We start from the raw sequence: 17,642 nt of genomic DNA on the forward strand, positions 1-17,642 counted from the left end.
ATGATTTTTGATGACTCTTTTGTGACAGACGATGCTATTACGTTTTTATTTTTTTCTTCCATAGTGATTTTTTTATTTAGTTTTTTTTTTGGCATACTACACGTTGACTTTTTTTTTTTTCTTTTCTTAAATTAAACATACTAAACTATGGCTTTTTATGACTTTTTTTCCATACTATACCATCACTTTTTTTTCTGCATTTTTTGTGGCATACTATAAATTACTTTTTATGGCATGATGTAATATGACTTTTAATGAAAATTTATAGCATACCATCATTTTAATCTTCGTGGCATACTTTACTATGACTCCTAAATTACGTGGTGTACTAAAACTTCTTTTGCCCTTTTTTCATTATATTTTGCATACTATGAACTTTTTTAAAAAAAAATTCTTTCTGACATACTGTACCAGAAAAAAATATAAATGCCCGTCTAATCAGTCAGGCCCCCCCCCCCCCCCCAAAAACCCATTCTTAACAGAGTCCATACAGACCCCTGATGAAAGACACAAAAAACAGGAGACAACTGTAAATTTTCAGTAGTTTTATTGAAAAATGCCTCTTCTGTTTTCAGAAATAAATAAGAAAATAAGGCTGTGGAATTCACAATCTGCAGTTCAAACATGAAGCAGCAATACCACTTCCATAGTCTTGCATGCAGGTTTTGACTGCATTCGATACTGAGAAAATGACAAGAATGACAACTATATTCTGGTTAAAACAAAATGAAATGTAACAAAAACATGTACTAAATATACACCACAGACATGCAATTCCACCTTTTGTTAAAGTTAGCTGTGACGGAATAAAAGAAAACTGATAAATATTAAGTCTAGAGATACAAAATGAAAGCTGTGTTTAACTGCCATAATGAAACTGAACCTCCGTTAGAAGACGACAATGAATGAGGATTATATTTGACGTACTAGATGAACTGTGAACCAACACTTTCTTTCTTATTCTTTAGCTTTGTTACAATGAGTGCACTGTTCAACACTGCTAGTTAATATAAACTGGATGCAAATATGTTACAAGCAAAAGACATAAGTGGAAAAAGAAAACTCACAGGTTGTTTTTTTTTTGTAATGGATTCTAAACTTTTTTTTAAGTCGTGCCCAGACTCCCTCCCTCCATCACACCCTTTACCTGCCACAAAAATGAATATTCACATACGTTTTAAGGCATTTAAAGGTATTTTCCAATAAAGTCGAGGTGTCAAACCCCTTTTTTTTGTTTTGCGTGTATAATGTGCATAAATCAACAAACACAGGTTGAACAAGAAAAAAATAAAGGAAAAAAAAAAGTACATGGCTTGTCTTATGGTGTTAGCCTGTTGGATGCCTTTCTTGATAGTGATCTCTTTCGACGCCGGTTTAGTGACAGCTCGTCCTCCTCGGGTTCTGGGACTACTCGGCTGTCGGGTTCAGGTGGAAATTGGCCTGCTCGGAGATAGTGTTTGGGCCAATAGAGCGTGAGTTTCTCAGTTTGTCTCAACATGCACAAAAATAATGTGTTAAAAATGTTTTTCTAACTATCTCCACAAAGCACTGATACAGATGGTTAGTAAACAGCAGGGGCGTGTCCACTGTATATTCAGGGATGTTTGGGGAGTGTCTCATGTCATACAGCAGGTGTTACAGTACCATTTGTTTGCATTTATTTCTCGCTTGTTTATGATTATCTGCTTAAACAGGAAGAAGCAACCAATATTAACTAACAAGCAAAGCTAACAACATCAGATCAGCTCAGTTCACTTTTTCAAAATTAGTGGAGGAACCAGGAGGTTCAATTTGTTAGTGTATCTTAAGCCATTTCTAAAATTAACCAGCATGCTGTTGCACCAGCTGTTTTAGTTCAAACTAGTCAATCAAAAGATAATTTATCAGCAACAATCTTTTTAGTAACTAATCTAATTAGTTACTGGTTTAAGTAATTCTTTTTCTCAATCGTCAATTTGTGACTGTTCTTTTTCAGTCATACATTTTATTACGATTGCAATAACTAATCAATAAGATTAATTTTTAAAAAAAAAGTTATTTCATGTAAACAAACCAGGTTCGTACTAGCTATGTGTTCATGTAAACAAACCACATACACAGCTGCAACCTTATTTAGATTTTTTTTTAGTGAAATTTGGACGTAGATATCTCTTCATTCCAGCTTCCCAGGATTAACTGTTCTTCGTCTATTGCAGTGCCTTCAAAGTGAGCAACAGGTATAAATAGATAAAAATCAATAAAGTTGAGATACAAACAGTGTGCTGCATAGCACTGTGTCACTGGTTACCAGTTTGGACGTTCCAACAGAAATTAATGCAGCCAAACTGATTTTGTCACCAACATTCACTTGTATCGCATTCAGTTAGGACACAGTGTTATGTTTTGGTGCTTCTGGAAAATTTAATGCCGTAAGAGTCAGAGTTAACAATTAGCCTATTTCTTCACAGTATAAACAAGCAATATCTGATCAAAAGTTACATTAACCTTGTATTCTCAGTGCATGGCTGCATCCCCAATGTCCACTTATTTAATTTCATTTATTTTATTGCAGTGGCCTTGTCTCTACTTCCTCTTGCTGTAGCATACATTTGCTCTTTATTATGCTGAAGTTGTGAAAAGGGCATTGTACAAAAAGACAAACTAATAATCGACAGATTAATCAATTATCAAAATAGCTGCTAGTTGCAGCCCTACATTTTACAGACCAAACGATCAATGAATAATCAGAAAATTAAATGATCATTTAAATAACTCACATCAGTTTATTTGCCTCAGATGGGATTTGTTGTCAGTTGATGTTTAGTTAAAGAGTCTGTTGTACATCTCTACTTCCTGTCACTGTTCTGTCTTGTTGTTAAATGTCGCTTTGAGAGATTTTAAGAACTTCTCTAACTACTTTTGGGTAAATCTGACTAAAAACATTGCAGCAGATATTGGTGCAACAGACTGCAGGTTACTATGAAAACCTACACGTTATACAGTACAGTCATACAGTACAAGTCAGCATAAGACTTCACAATATATCAGTATACTGTTTAAGGAGTGCATTTCATCTTTGGCCAACATACTACTAAATTCATATCAGCTAATGAACCAGTCAACTGTGTGATTTAGAGGGAGGAGGTCAGGTCGACACGCCCCTGCTAAACATGTTAGTGCTTTCATGATTTCCCTGTGTATTGATGTTAGAAGTTCAGGTGTTAGTCACTCAAAAAATATCAACACTGTCATTTTTCCAAAACTCACTAATGTACTAAATAAAACAAAACAGTTTCTACATAAAAACAAGTTCTTCTTCCACCAGCCTGGAGGAACTTCTTTGGGAGTGTTAGTATTTTATAACATACATACAGTATAGCTGGTTTGGGTGAAAAAAAGGTAAACAAAATAAAATAAAAAATAGAAAAAAAAAAAAAGTAAACATGAAGTGGCAAATCTTAACCTCAGGGGTCACATGTGCAGAAGTGATTCAGTTTGGCCCTGAGCAGTTTAAAAAGCTACAAACACATGGGCAGGAAAAAAATAAAATTGTGGGAAAAAAAGAGGCTTTTTTTGTCGGCATTCAGCAAGAGGCAGGTTGTTGATTTGCAATGCACAAGCTTTAACACTACAGATGTTAAAACTAAATTTAGTGGACTTGATTCAAACATCATTTACAAGGCACAAATTAGTTTATTTACATGTCACCTCGAAAGAAATGCTGTTAACAGAGTTGCTGCTGCTGTTGGTGCTGGTGATGCTGCACAGGTCTCCACCTTTGTTAGTATTTGTTTGGGTTGTTTGTTGTTGTTGTTTGGTGCATGCTCCTCCACTGAACACAACGTTTCTTTGTTTGGTCTTTGGCGTCAAGATGCAAACAGGCCACTAAACAGGTCGATGCCATCACCGCTGCTGCTGGTGGTGTTTTGTTCTACTGGCTGTGAGTCGTTGTTAGTTTCCCTCTTTGTTGCTGTGTTGTTTTTTCAGCAAAGTTTGTTAATGGTTTCCTTCGGCGGTTATCCTTTTAAACAGCTCTAGAGCGTGTGAGCAAGTGTTTCAGTTACGGGACTTTGAGTTTTGTTTTTCAGGAAGTCAGTGAAAGCAGCACAGGTGGCATAGAAAGTCTAAGAACCTAGAACAGGCCAAAGAGGATGGAAGGTGTCAGTTAGGTCAAAGCAGAGAAGACCGCGAATAAATAACTTTCTGAGTTTCTGTAACGATTAGTGACTTTGCACACATGCATTAACTCTAATGAAGAAGCACTCCAACATGTTGAGAGATCCTTGTTTGCTGCCTTAAGGCCCTGATACACTGTGCTGATGATTGTGAGAGGAATGAGGTAAAGTTTTTGGACTCACTCTGAGACACGTTTACTGACTGCTGATAGGGAGCTTTGGAGACCAAAAAAAAAGCTGCATCAAAAATGTGACTGCTGTTCTGACCTACAAACTAACCAATCTTAATATGACATGAAATTACAGTGTACTGGGCGAGCAGTGGGAGAAGTAATCAGATATTTTACTTGAATAAATAATAAATGTAACAGAGTAAAAGGTAATATAATTATTAAGTAGCAGAAAACAGACTGAAATGTAAGTACCTCAAAATTGTACTTAGTTACTTTTCACCAAAGCTTGACATCAATATTATAGGTGCCCACAGACATATACACACACATACCACAGTGGTATATGTCCATAGTAAGCATAACTTTCATCACCCAGTCTGACGTGCCTCAAAATTAGTAATAACCAAGATTTTACTCAATGTATCAGATGAAACAGTGGCTAACAGTCTTGTATATGTGTGTCCAATACAGAAATGGATAATTCCATGTTTAGCCTAGATAAGCCCAAAGACTGGAAGCAGGTGGAAACTGCTAGCCTAGCTCCATCCAGAGGAAAGTGTGCATGCTGTATCTTGTTTATTAAAAATGTGTAGAGATATAAGTAAATGTTGTTGTTTTTTTTGTTGTTGAAATGATCAACACAGGTACCAATACCTGAGATCTGGTATTAATACCTATATGACACTCAAATAGACAGCGCTGTCTTGACAAAAGCAGCTGTTCTATAACTTTGAAGATATCAGACAGCTTGTTGGAAGACGTACTTTTCCTCTAGAGCTACAGTAGCAGTTTTCCCCTGCTGTCATACTTTGTGCTAAGCTAGGCTAAACACCTCCAGGACCTATGTTCTCATTTGACTCACAGACAGAAAGTAAGTGTCTCTCTTTTAAAATGTTGGGAGTGTTCCTGTACAGTTTAATCACAATTTGAAAAAATCCACCAGCTGATTGAAATCATAAGCAACGTTTAGCAACATGTTATTTTATAATACCATGCTAATGCGTCCCATGCAGTTGCTGATACATACCGTATCCCTGCCCGTTGTAAGGAATACCAACACACATAGAAGAGTCACAGATCCCAGGAGGTCCAGGAGGCCCACGGACTCCAGCGTATCCTTGACGTCCAGGGGGACCGCGAGGCCCGGCAGAGCCTGTAGGGCCTGGAGATCCTGTCCTGCTTTCTCCTGGTGGGCCTAGTAAGGAAATAGAAAGAGTTTCAGAAAATGTGATTGTTAATGTCGATTGACGAACTGTTTGTCATATGTTATGACAAAGAAATGTGCAGACTTCAGATATATAAATTCTCAGGTAAATTTGCACAGGTCTTTGTTGAACAGCAACAAAAATGATGCTTCATCCACTGAAATCACTGACTTTAGGTAACAGGACTAGCATTGATGACAGAACTTAAGTCCCATAAGTTTTGGGAGATGCTACTTGCTGCTATGCACCCAGTAGCTTTGTAAAAGTTGTCAGGTATTGAAATGGACTGCTGATGATTAAAGTATAATGCAGCATTTCATGTCACGTTCAGGGGGCCATAGAGAATGATTGTGAGGGCCGCCATTGGCCTGAGAGCTGCACTTTGAGAAACCATGCTCAAATTTATTGTCCCTCATGCTAATAAAGGACAGTAAACAGTTAATAATAACAAGTTATTTCTGAGATTAATTCAAATTGTTATATTTTTGTAAAACTGCCCCAAGTAAAAACCCCAGGGGGTGATTTATGATCCCTGAACCGAACAGATAATTATGGCCCACTGTCATCTGCTCAAATTTGAGCTGGAAACACAATAACTTTTTGTAAATAGTTGCAACTGTTGCTGACAGTCTCGGGCACAACATTTGAAAGGCAGAATTAAAAACTAAAGTCTGAGAGAGAAAAAAAGTAATGTGCTGATCCTTTTTCCCTCTCTGCGTTATGTCTAGACACGGACAAAGCCGGCTTGGAAAGTTTCCCTGATGGCCCCTCTCCTCGTCGTCCTCCGCATGTGTTGTGAATGAATGACTCACTGCTGTCCACTTCCTCTTTTTCCAGGACCTTTCCCTCTCTGCTCCACTTCTGCTCACACTGTTTCCACAACTTGACCTTGTTTGCTTCAGACTGGATTGTGGGTTGACTGTAGTCGGGGTGCTGGATTACAGCGGCACTGGATGGATGTGTGATTAGTGGGGCTGCTCTCAGGCTCCGGGCAGGATGACATCATGATTTTGTGGTTGCTGTTAGAGCTGATTTTTGCAGGACGAGCTGCAGCTTCAGAGTTTTGTATCCTTAAAGTGTTTGTCTGGTGATGTTGGTTCAAATTCTGGCAAATTTCAATGTGTACATTTATATCTTTAATTCTAATATTGGCACTTAAAGGTGCTCTCAGACTCTCAGTTGTGGTTTGACTATCTGGTTTGGGCCAGTAATCAGTGTTTGTGATATTCTTTACTTAACTTACTTATATTAATTGGGTCATTTTGCTGCCAGTTTCCTCAGTTTTTAAACTTTTTTCAAGCAAAAATCTTCAAATCTTCTCTAGTTCTAAATTTTCAAATGCTTTTAGAGATGCACTTATTTTGACGTCTTGGGCTGATACCCAAGTTTTAAATAACTATTTGGCTGATAGCTGATACCAATGTTTTTATGTTGTTTATTTTGTGCCAAGGAAACAAAGAAAACTACACTTAAAAAACTGAACTGTTTTAAAGTAGTGAAACCCCTCATTACACTACATTTGAATAGGAACAAACTGAGTCATACAAATTTATGAATTTAACCTTTGACATGCAAAACATCTTTAAAAGCCTTTTTATCATATATATCATAATTCCCTATCAAATATCTATTTTATATTGCTATTAAAACATCAACAAATGCCTCTTTCAAATAATAGTATCAATTCAAGTATCTTACCAAAAACTACATTATACAAGATAACACTGAATACATCATTTGCCCTCTTCTACTATTCATTTTTACTGAATAGAACTTGAACGCATCATAATGAAACTCAATGCAACCTCTGTAATTTGTTAGTTGCGGCCAACAGCTGCTTTGTGCCAAAATGTACTAGCTTTTATTCTGCTGATTTTAACACAGATTGGTTGTTCACAATTCAGCATCATCAGGAAAACAACAGGGTGCGTCCCCTGACACGACAATAGTTTTCTGCGTCCTTTCATCCAGAATGGGAAGATCTATGCTCATCACAAGCACATTTTCTATTGTCCCCAGGATGACAGCTGCTACTGGCCAACTTGTCACAGCACACTGAACAGTTTCTAAATTTGATGTCTAAGAAGCTGCTCATTTCTGGTCTCTGCCAGTCACGCTTCATTTTAATTAAAAGTTGTGTGCAGTTGTGAGAAGGATTTGTTTCAGAGACTTTCTCTGTTGGTGCATTTAGGGACAACTCGGGACATAAAATTGACTAATTCTGTCATCTGAGATGACAAACAGCCAAACATTCAAAAGAAAGGACTAAAATAATATGATCTCTTTTCTCATAATTCATGGTTGGCAGTTGGTTGTCTTTAGGGTCTGCGCTGTAGCAAGTCATTTATAAGAAATATGAAAAAGCTATAAAAACAAAAAACATACCTGTTAGCCCTGATATTTTTTTCTTCTAGATTTTAAATCTGTTAAATTAAGCTGTTTGATTTTGATTGTTAAACTGTATATTACCCTCTTTTTAGAGTGAAGCATTATGTCAGCTTTTGCACCAGGCAGTGTGATCTGAGCCGAGTGTCAATCAAGAGTAGATTAACAAATAGATACATACCAGCAGGTCCTCTTGGTCCCTTCTGTCCAACTCCTGGCACTCCTCGTTCCCCTTTCTCTCCAGGAGGACCTGAAGAAAACACACAGGAGTTAAAGTTACTGATTATTAATGAGAATTTGGCTCTCATGTAAAACATAAAACTTGGAAAGAATTAAGCTATTTAATAACGTTAATAGTGTTGAGACAAGCCTGCATGCATGGCAAAGGACATCAACATTTTCTTTACTGTCCATCTGAATCAGTCAGCAATTATTGTAATTGACTTTTAAAAACTAGTTTGAGCTGGTCAAAAAAAAACAGCTCTACTTTAAACTTTGAAAAGGCACTTAAAAATGTTGCAAAGGTTTTGTAATCTGTAAGTGCTTCAAGAGAGCTTTATCTCGTACGTGCAGCCTGAGTGTGTCTTGTGCAGTGTTATCAGGAATATTTGAGTTTGTTTAATGCTTTTGTTATTGAGACAAAGAAACTTCTGACTATAGAGCAGACTGTTGCAGAGGTTTACTGATAAAGCTTCGTTAGCATCCTGTGGTGGTTTTGTTCTTTTTAAATTACCCTGCTGCAGTTAAAACATACTGTAAAAAAGAAGCTGATGTAGCCTCGGGTCTGAAAAGTGAAGTGCCTTAAACCTGCATCTTCTGTAACGGCCAACAGGGGGCGACTCCACTGACTGCAGAAAGATGTCCGATTGTATAGAAGTCACTGAGAAAATGACCCGACTTCTTCCCTTGATTTATTAGCTCAGTAAACATTTTCCTAATGAGTTTATGGTCTCAATTGCTAATTTCAAGTCTTCTTCAATACAGTATGATCTTCATTTAGTAAATAATGGTCCCGTTTAGAGTAAGATAGATGACAAAGCAGCGTATGCTTTAGGGCGTGGCTACATTGTGATTCACAAATTGCTACCATGGCATCAGGATAGAGGCGTACTGTATTTATGGCACTGAGTACATGTAAATAGCCATGAACTTGTTTTTGGGTGTTTGGGTCTGTGTTTTTGTTTTCAGACTCTGACCCGTTGACAGCGTGTTTTAAGTTCATCAAGGTTAATTGTAACATTCTGGTTGCCTAAAAATTACTTTATCAGCATTCGTCACAAGACACGTTGAGGAATTAGCTGTTCTTTTTCCAGTAAGTACATTTTGTTTTAAGGCGGTTTTTCACCAGCCAAAGTTAGCATGGCAATTAATATCATTCCAGTCCAGGTTTGTTTCTTCAGCTCCTCGTATTAATAACTGTGTTAAAGTACAGTCTCTGTTTTAGATTGTGTCGTACCTCTCTCTCCCTGCTGGCCGGGTAAACCTGGACTCCCAGGGAAACCGTTCCTTCCTGCAGAGCCTGGCTCTCCACGGGGTCCCTGCCTGCCGTTGGGTCCAGGAGGCCCTGGAGGGCCGGGGTTATTGCTTCGATACATGCCATTAGGGATCTGGTTCAGTAACGTGTTGACACGAGACATTTGTGCTGCAACAACAGAAGAGAAAAGGGAACAGAACAGTGAGTGGCAGACTCACTCTACCATGAAAGACTGTTTGGAATCTGGCAGCTTCATGGTGCCACAAGCATTTCCAAACTTACAGCTTACTAGCTGCTCGCAAACTTGTCTGGCAATGGATCGCATCATGTTCTGAGGAGCAAAGTCGCCCTGGGGACAAAGAGGGAGGAGTAAAGATTAAGCATTTCATAGCAAATTTATGTTACAACAAAATGTTGCCTGAGGTTTATTAGAACATTGTTTCCTTTACTCTAAAATATGACTCTTTATCCTGATGTCTGTTTCCTTCCCTTTGATCACCTCTGCAGTGCATTTCCATTTATCAAATTTACTGATTGCTTTCTGTATCAATACATTTTCAGTTTTTGTTATGCAATGTGTTGTACCTATGGAGCTTCTTGTGTATTTAAACCCTGAGAACTTCAAGTGTGAACTATATTTTTCACTGAGTACTTGCAAAGAAGTGCAGGTATTCCCATGCAAAAGCCCTGAGGGTTTTTCTTGTCACATATTTTCCAGTAAGAAAACTTTTTGATGAAACAGAGATTCTTTCTTAAGATTTGATGTTTTTTGCTTTTTTGCACTTTAGCATTGTGTTATGAGTGCTTTCATCCTCTCAGAAACAAGTGCGCCAAGTGACAAGCATGCTGTTATTTAGCTTAATGCTTAGTTCTAAAATTTAATTTTCTCAAATTAATTCAAAACAATCTCCTAAATCTGATTTAAGATATAACTTATTTCAAGAAGATTCCTGAAATATGGGAAACTGCACAGGAAACAAGTGAAAATGTCGTGCCACACTGGCTATATCTTCTCCTTACAGATATTTATATCTTTAGATTACTTGTTGGGGGGGTGTTTTCTTGCAGTAAAGCATCTTCTCAAATATTTATCTCACTTTGGTATCAAATTTGTCATATAAAGTTTTTGAGCTTCTAAAGATGTTCAAAATAAATTTCTGATAGACTCACTCTCTCTCCTTTGTCTCCCTTTGGACCGATAGCGCCCTTAAAAAAAAAAGAAAAAGGAGAAATTCAGAACAGTTTGGTATAGATGTCATAAAACCATTTAAACTGGCTTGTTGCACAAAGCAAACATGACAGTGTGGACACTTACAGGAGTGCCAGCGCCTCCAGGGTTTCCTGGTTTTCCTGCAGCACCTGGTGATCCAGGAGATCCTGGAGGTCCCTGCAAGGAAACACAGAAAAGAACAACTGCGTTAGAAGACAAAAACTAAAGCATGGTTATAGCCGTTATCACACTGACCAAAAAAAAAAAAAAAACCTTTTCTCTGGAAATATCAAGGACTAGCTAACATCACTTAGAACACAGAGTCTTTCATAGATCTTGACAATCATCTGTTTTGATATTTTAAAAAATGTGAATCTTCTTTGTGATCAGAAATGTTTGAATTCAAACACCATCATCAGCCTGCTCAATCTGGGTGGAGAAAATGCATGAGTCATACTTTATCCTCTCTAAAAGCTGATGCCAGTTTGTCCTTGAGCAAGGCACATAAATGCTTAATTGCTTCAGCAGGGTTTATATGCCTGGCTGCCAGGCTATACATGTGTCAAACCGTTAAAACTCTTACCATGGGCCCTGCGGGGCCTCTTGGTCCTGCCGGTCCTTCCTTTCCTTGAGGGCCCTGGAAATACAAGATAAAGACTGAGAACCTGAACCAATGCTGTTGATGTTGAAAAGATTCAGAGAGCATGGTTGCCATTAAAACCAGTCCGTCTGTACTCACTCTGACTCCAGCTGGTCCGATCGGGCCAACAGCTCCGGCAGGACCAGGTGAACCCTGCAATCACACAAGAAATCAAAGCTTCCACAGGTCACCTTTGCTCCGACCGGACATTCAAACCAGTGTGATTCAGCGCGGGATTTCTGCATGTCAGTAAGAGTCTTTTTTTGCGCTCATTTGCTCGGAAACTGTGCTCACTACTTTTATTACCAATCCTCTCTGGTCTTTGATGCCTGGGCATAAGATTTACAGGGAACATAATATATTCCAGATCTGTTTTATTGGCCATTATAAACCAGGACCTGCGTGGTCTGCAAGCCATTAAATGCATGTTGCTATAGCATCTACTCCAACATGGTCACCTGCAGCCTGCCTGCTCCATCAACACCATCCACGTGGAGTTGCACTCAGTGGGTTTGTTTGAATAAAGAACTGATTAGTTAGTCTTACTCATGCGTCCACAGTGTGCAGCTCTGAGTGGAGGGAGGCTCTGATGAATGATGATGACTGAGAGCTCCCAGGTTTGATGAAGCTTGGCCTTTTGCTGACTAAAAACATGGAGTCTGTATCATGGATGTCTTAAACAATGGATGGAGTATTCAAACATGGCTGCCCATTCATTTCAATGAAAGCTCTCTAAAAGTCTTATTTTTCATTCTTAATACTGTTCACCTAACCAATAAGCTTGAGTATGTCCTTTTTGTTTCCACCTGCGCTTTCTTGTTCTGTTAGATTGTGAATGTTTGCTACAGTCATTCTGCTGTTCTCTGCTACTAACCAAGAAAAGAAAAGTTGTCGTTATCATGTTACAGCTTTGTTATTTTTTATCTTTTAATACAAATTTTAACTTGTATGACCTCAGTGTAAGTTTTCCCCCTGGTGTCAATATTTTGTTAGGTATTGTATCTCCAAGAAGTCTCTCTGCAATTAAATCTCTGATAGCTAAGAGCCACAAGACTGATTTCTCCTGTGTTCATGTAAAAACGAAAAGCGTCACTCTGCATTAAAGGGAGGATTCTTTTAAAACCCACTAAAGCAAAACTTCAAAAGGTTGAAGCTTAATAAAGTGAACAAGCCACTTTACAGGTCACATATTTGTATGTGACCGTGTCTATAAACAGATATAATGGACTCTTCCACAGAGGGATCACTGGACTTGAAGTGACAGAAAACACTCAAGGGGGAACTGAGTTTTTTTGTAGTTCCCCCAGCATTTATGGATCCTTTATATTTTAAATTTATGAGCTTAAATGTGACCTGACCTGACACTGGGACAGAGTAGACCAGTTAAATTTGAGTTTCTGTGAACTTGCATAAATCATAGTTTGTTTTTTTGTGTGTTGTTTTCTTTATTATTGATTAATTTAAGGTCAAACACAAGTGACTTATTATTCCAGCTTCTCCTAATGATGCTGCAGTGCTCATGAGTATTTGAAGTCAAAGGATGGCTTCCATCTCTGACCACCCAATAAAACTTCCATGAGAGGCTTCATTCCAGGAAGAAATCAAAATGCTACCTGATATTAGTCACCAAATATCTCAAACACAGAGACAGTCTCATCCTGTTCAGAGCTCGTACGATGACTCAAACCTTCAACACTGACCAACCATGTTCTTTACTTTGAGGCCAACATTTGTGTCATAATCTTAGGTGTCATTTTTTTCCCTTCCAATTCCTGGAAATCCCAGGCTGGACCACAGCTCCTCGTTTATTCCCAGATAAAACAACTTGCATTAAGAGGAGGATGTAGCAGCTGACCGCAGGCCAACACTTAACCAGCGCTGTTAATCAACTTGACTTGTTCTTGGCATTTTCTCTGCAGAAATTTAATTTAAAAGTAATATTCAGAAACCTGCTGCAGAGAGCCGTACTCCCTCTTTTTTCTCTGAATCCTCCCCAGCTGGAGAACCGTCAGAGTCCGGCCAGACGCCAGACTAGTAGTCAATCTGTGAATTATCCCCAGTTTCCTGTTTAAAACTCTTTTTCAGCCAGAGCTGCACTTACTTTCTGCCCAGGTAAGCCTGAGTCACCGGGATCTCCCTTTGGTCCAGGGCGGCCCTGAAGGCAGAAAACAACAACATCAATGAACATCATCAAGAGCAGGAACAGAACAGTAACATGACATTTAGAAGAAACTTGTTCTGCCAGCGGTGTGACTTCATCCAACATTCACAGATTCAGATGAAGCTGTGATACTTAATGTATCATTTTTCCACTTCAACTATGTTCTGTTTGTTTATTTTATTGGTATTTTATTCTATTTTATTCATTGTACTTTAATTTGTCGGATTTTAATTTAGTTGTGCTGATTTGTTTTAATTCAGTCGTGTGGAAAGGCTTCATGGATAAAGTTTATCATTATTATTTGCATAAGGAAAAACACATGTAAATGCATGCAGAACACATGGATTGGATCAGGCAGACCACATGTGGAAGTGGTCTTCCAATTTACACCTGGTATGAACATGTGATCTACATCTGGATAATGAATTCAGTCACAGGTGTTTGCATTTACACCTGGTATTAATAAGCATTCTCATTATCTCCGTTCTGCCTGCACTGTGATCAGATCTCTATGTAAATTAGTAAGGAAGAAACTTGTCAACACACATGGCATGTAACATGTCAAGGGAAGCTATGGAGGGGTGTTGAATTAAGTTTTTAAATCTCTTCTGCGAGGTTAGACCTCTGCGAGCACTCGTAGATTAAGCCAGGCTTGCTTTAGCTCACAGGAAGAGGTGGAGTTAAGTGATCTTTTCAACTAATGGGTGGGGTTTTGTGTCTTTGGTACATGGTCAAACTGTACACCTGCCTTTGAACTTATCCATTCACAGATCCCATGTTAATGCCAGGTGGAAATGGGCTTTAAATGACATCTGTACAGGTAAAAGATCACATAAATCTGGTTCACTTTTTACAGGGATAATTCACTGTGGTAACTTCTGCTGTCCAGCTAACCTGCTCTGGAGCTGATTATCTTCAGAGTATCAGATCACAACCTGTAAACACCCCGACCACTGACCAATCAGATCACTGGAAAAAAAGTATTTCAATATGGCCAAAAGTCTTGAGTGACAGATAAAACAATAGGCCTCTATATTGTTACAGGTCAGTGGAATCATTTCATTGTTCCAGGCTTTCTGCCTCCACTGGTTTTAAAACGGAGCTTCTAACAAATGGAGGGACTGCTCACAACACTAAAAACATGATGATGATTGTAGCTGCATTGTGATTATGTTAAGTGTATTTTATCCCTGTGGTGATAGCTGACAGTGGGCCTGATTACACTGATTCCATCACTGCAGCTCAGAATAACATGAGACACCTGTGTGACAGTAACTGGGAATAAAAAATATATATATTATTAAAAATAATCCTCACACTGTTAACTGGTTCCTGTTATTATAAATACAACATTTCAGTCAGATAGACCTGATCAGTCATTAACTAGGTTACTTTTCCACTCAGTAGCAGAAACATATGGGCATTCTTTTAACTGTTTAATGTGACATATTCAGAGTAGTTTCTTTATCGTCCAACTAAATAACTAACATACTCACTCCTATTTGTTTCATATACAGTACCTAAATCTTTATTAGGCCTTGGCCTACTTTGAATATTTGGAAATCTGTCTGGCTTTTCTACATCATCTTATTCTGTCGTAGGGTTATACTTCATCGTTTTCATTACACTCTAACGAATATGACTTCTTGCTGTTCCATAAACAGACTATTCCTGCAGACACTTATTATTACAGTTTCATCTCATATCATATGAAGTACTTTATTCATGCTTCTGATGATGTTGCTCATAATTACACCCCCGCCTCTTTCATATGAACGTGCTCATGACTGGATCGTAAAACCCAGAGTTGTCTAGACTTGTTGATAACCAGCTTTGTGATACCAGTTACCCAGACGACCAATGTTCGGGTTAGTGAAGCCAGATAATAAAAAGATAACCGGGGTATGTTGAACTGGCTTTGCAGCACAGGCCTTGGGTATAAAGGCAAAGAATCTGTTATCAGATGTCGTTACCCAGATACAGATCTGATGATGACACCAATTGAAAATGGGGACTTGCTGTTGTGATGCTAGCTTTAAATTTGGTGGACAGTCAGGTTAAGAATGTGCTTCATGTAATATTTTAAATTTTAATGCTATGCTTAGTCGCTGTGCTGTGCATATATCTTTATCAACACCAAGAGAAGAGGTCTTATGTTTTTATATGTACAATCTCAATCTGCAAATGAATGTGTACTTATAACTGTAGAGGAGTAAAAAGTAAAGAGTGGACTACCGATACTTAAGGACAGTACTTAGTAACTATTTCCTGGAGAGAGAATGCGGGAAATTTTCAGTTTAATCTGGGTACATCTCTACTCAGAGATGGAAATCCAAACTGTGATTTATGAATTCACTGATATTGAGATCTTGGGTCTTTTTGGTATCACGTCTTTCTCTCAGACATGAAGGAATGTGAATCTGTGCCACAGATACTCCCCAGCTTGTAAATTCCCCTCATAATAAATCGCCAAATAATCCCCGCTCTGGTGTGCCGAGGATTTATGTTTAGCTGCTGAAAAGGCATCACAGAGAGTGTGTGTGTGTGTTTGTGTCAGGTGTGTTTATACACTTACAGCTTCTCCTGGAATCGACAGCCCACTGGGTCCTTGAGGGCCGGGCAGACCCATGGGCCCAGGTGGTCCGTCCTCTCCACGCGGGCCGACTGGTCCCTGTAAAATAAAGCAAGAAGGTCAGATAAGAAACATTTAAACAGAGGAGGAATTGTTGTTGATATCTGCTGATATCTCGTCCCAGTTGGAGTTTTATACTGTTGCAATCTGTGGAAGAAACTAACAGGAGATGAGGAATGCTGCTGCACGGATCGAACCGAATCTCCCCTTCATATCAGGGAGAAAAAGCAAAAACACTCATTCAATAAGTGGAATCAGATGTGTCCACCCCCTTCAAAGCTTTTGTACTTTAAACAATCTTTTGTTTTCATGGAGAGCTGATAGCTGAAGAGTCTGATTGAGCTCAGAGCCAACTGTCAGGGAGGTTTTTTTGTTTTGCATTAAAAAGGTGAAGCAGCACTTTTTAAAGATGATAAAAGATTTTAAAGATACTTACAGCAGGACCAGCTTCTCCTCTTTCACCTCGGGGACCTTTGCTGCCAGGGGCACCCTGAGGAGAACCAACATAACATTTGTCATGATAATACAACAAACACAAGACCAAAAGTTCACCAGCCATTTTGAAAAATATCAGGAGCTTTAAAATTGAATTAAAACCCAGCTTAAAGCCCCTGAAAATCTGGTTTCAAGCCTAAAGTATCTGCACTACTTTAAATGTTCCTGATACGTAAGTAATCAAGTAGCAAAATATCTTTAGGTAGTATTTATTAAGAGTTTAATGCTCAAAAACTGCAGTTGATCTGCTTCATCAGGACTGTGTGGGTTTAGTCTGATTGGATTTGACTGACAGTGAGAAAAGACAACAACCTGTGACAAAGACATAACTGGCAGAAAATAGTGTATCCATGTAGGAGCTGCTAGACCAACAAGTCTATATTCTTTTATTATCTTTTAAGAAGGGATTTTAAGTGTGACAGTTTTACAAGGCTATGTAGTTTTAAGGATGGAAGATTTATTTATCTATTTACTTAAAGGGAAACTTAAGTATTTTTCAACACGGGTTCTATTTTCTCATGTTTTTGTGTCTAAGTGACAAAAGGGAACAATAATTTTTTTAATTGATCCAGTATTGAGTGAGACCCCTGCAGTCAACAGCCACAAAAAGGCTGTAATGTGATCTTTGGGGCAATTGTGCACTGTCAATGTATGTCCACTAAAAGTGTTTATGGCACTGACAGGCTCAGACTGTTATAATACATGTCTGACAAAGAAGTAAAGCATTTCTCTTTACCTTTCACTTGACGCAGTCTGTTTTCAACAGACTGTCAGTCGTGTTGGAAATTACCAGAGGATCCACAATACGACATTATTACAATACTTAAGTCACGACACAATATTGCAATTTCAAATGTGTTGCGATATTCTGAGTATTGGGATAAAATATATTGTGATATATTGCAATTTATTACCTTTTTTCAACTGTAAATTATGTCCCCAAAGGAAAACTCTCTCTACATCTGTTTTATCGAATAAGTTTTCAGTCTGATCATCTCACCTCAGCCATTTTTTGCAGCAGCAAAATGTATCTAGTGGACTGAAAAGGCACTATACCATTCCAGTAGGCTACCTAAAGTTTAACTTGTATTTGTTATATTAATAATTCTGTAA

The 17,642-nt window shown here is 38.3% G+C and overlaps 1 protein-coding gene across 4 annotated transcripts in view; it reads right to left on the reverse strand.

Annotated features, from left to right (window-relative positions):
* Positions 1-530: 530 nt before the first annotated feature.
* col12a1b (collagen, type XII, alpha 1b) overlaps positions 531-17,642 on the reverse strand; it is a 152,167-nt gene continuing 135,055 nt past the window's right edge. For 3 of the 4 annotated variants that reach the window (XM_078174038.1, XM_078174039.1, XM_033649085.2), the window contains 12 exons: positions 16,471-16,524; positions 15,978-16,073; positions 13,343-13,396; positions 11,341-11,394; positions 11,185-11,238; positions 10,707-10,778; positions 10,562-10,597; positions 9,674-9,740; positions 9,374-9,559; positions 8,099-8,167; positions 5,355-5,522; positions 531-1,440 (listed from right to left, as the gene is read on the reverse strand). In XM_078174038.1, the coding sequence (XP_078030164.1) occupies positions 1,319-1,440; positions 5,355-5,522; positions 8,099-8,167; positions 9,374-9,559; positions 9,674-9,740; positions 10,562-10,597; positions 10,707-10,778; positions 11,185-11,238; positions 11,341-11,394; positions 13,343-13,396; positions 15,978-16,073; positions 16,471-16,524 (1,032 nt within the window). In that variant the 3' untranslated portion in view covers positions 531-1,318. Of the gene's footprint in view, positions 1,441-1,494; positions 4,112-5,354; positions 5,523-8,098; positions 8,168-9,373; positions 9,560-9,673; positions 9,741-10,561; positions 10,598-10,706; positions 10,779-11,184; positions 11,239-11,340; positions 11,395-13,342; positions 13,397-15,977; positions 16,074-16,470; positions 16,525-17,642 lie in introns of those variants that run through there. The other variant, XM_078174040.1, reaches the window with a different exon arrangement.

This window comes from Epinephelus lanceolatus, chromosome 13, assembly GCF_041903045.1.
Source record: "Epinephelus lanceolatus isolate andai-2023 chromosome 13, ASM4190304v1, whole genome shotgun sequence".
NCBI lineage: Eukaryota > Metazoa > Chordata > Actinopteri > Perciformes > Serranidae > Epinephelus > Epinephelus lanceolatus.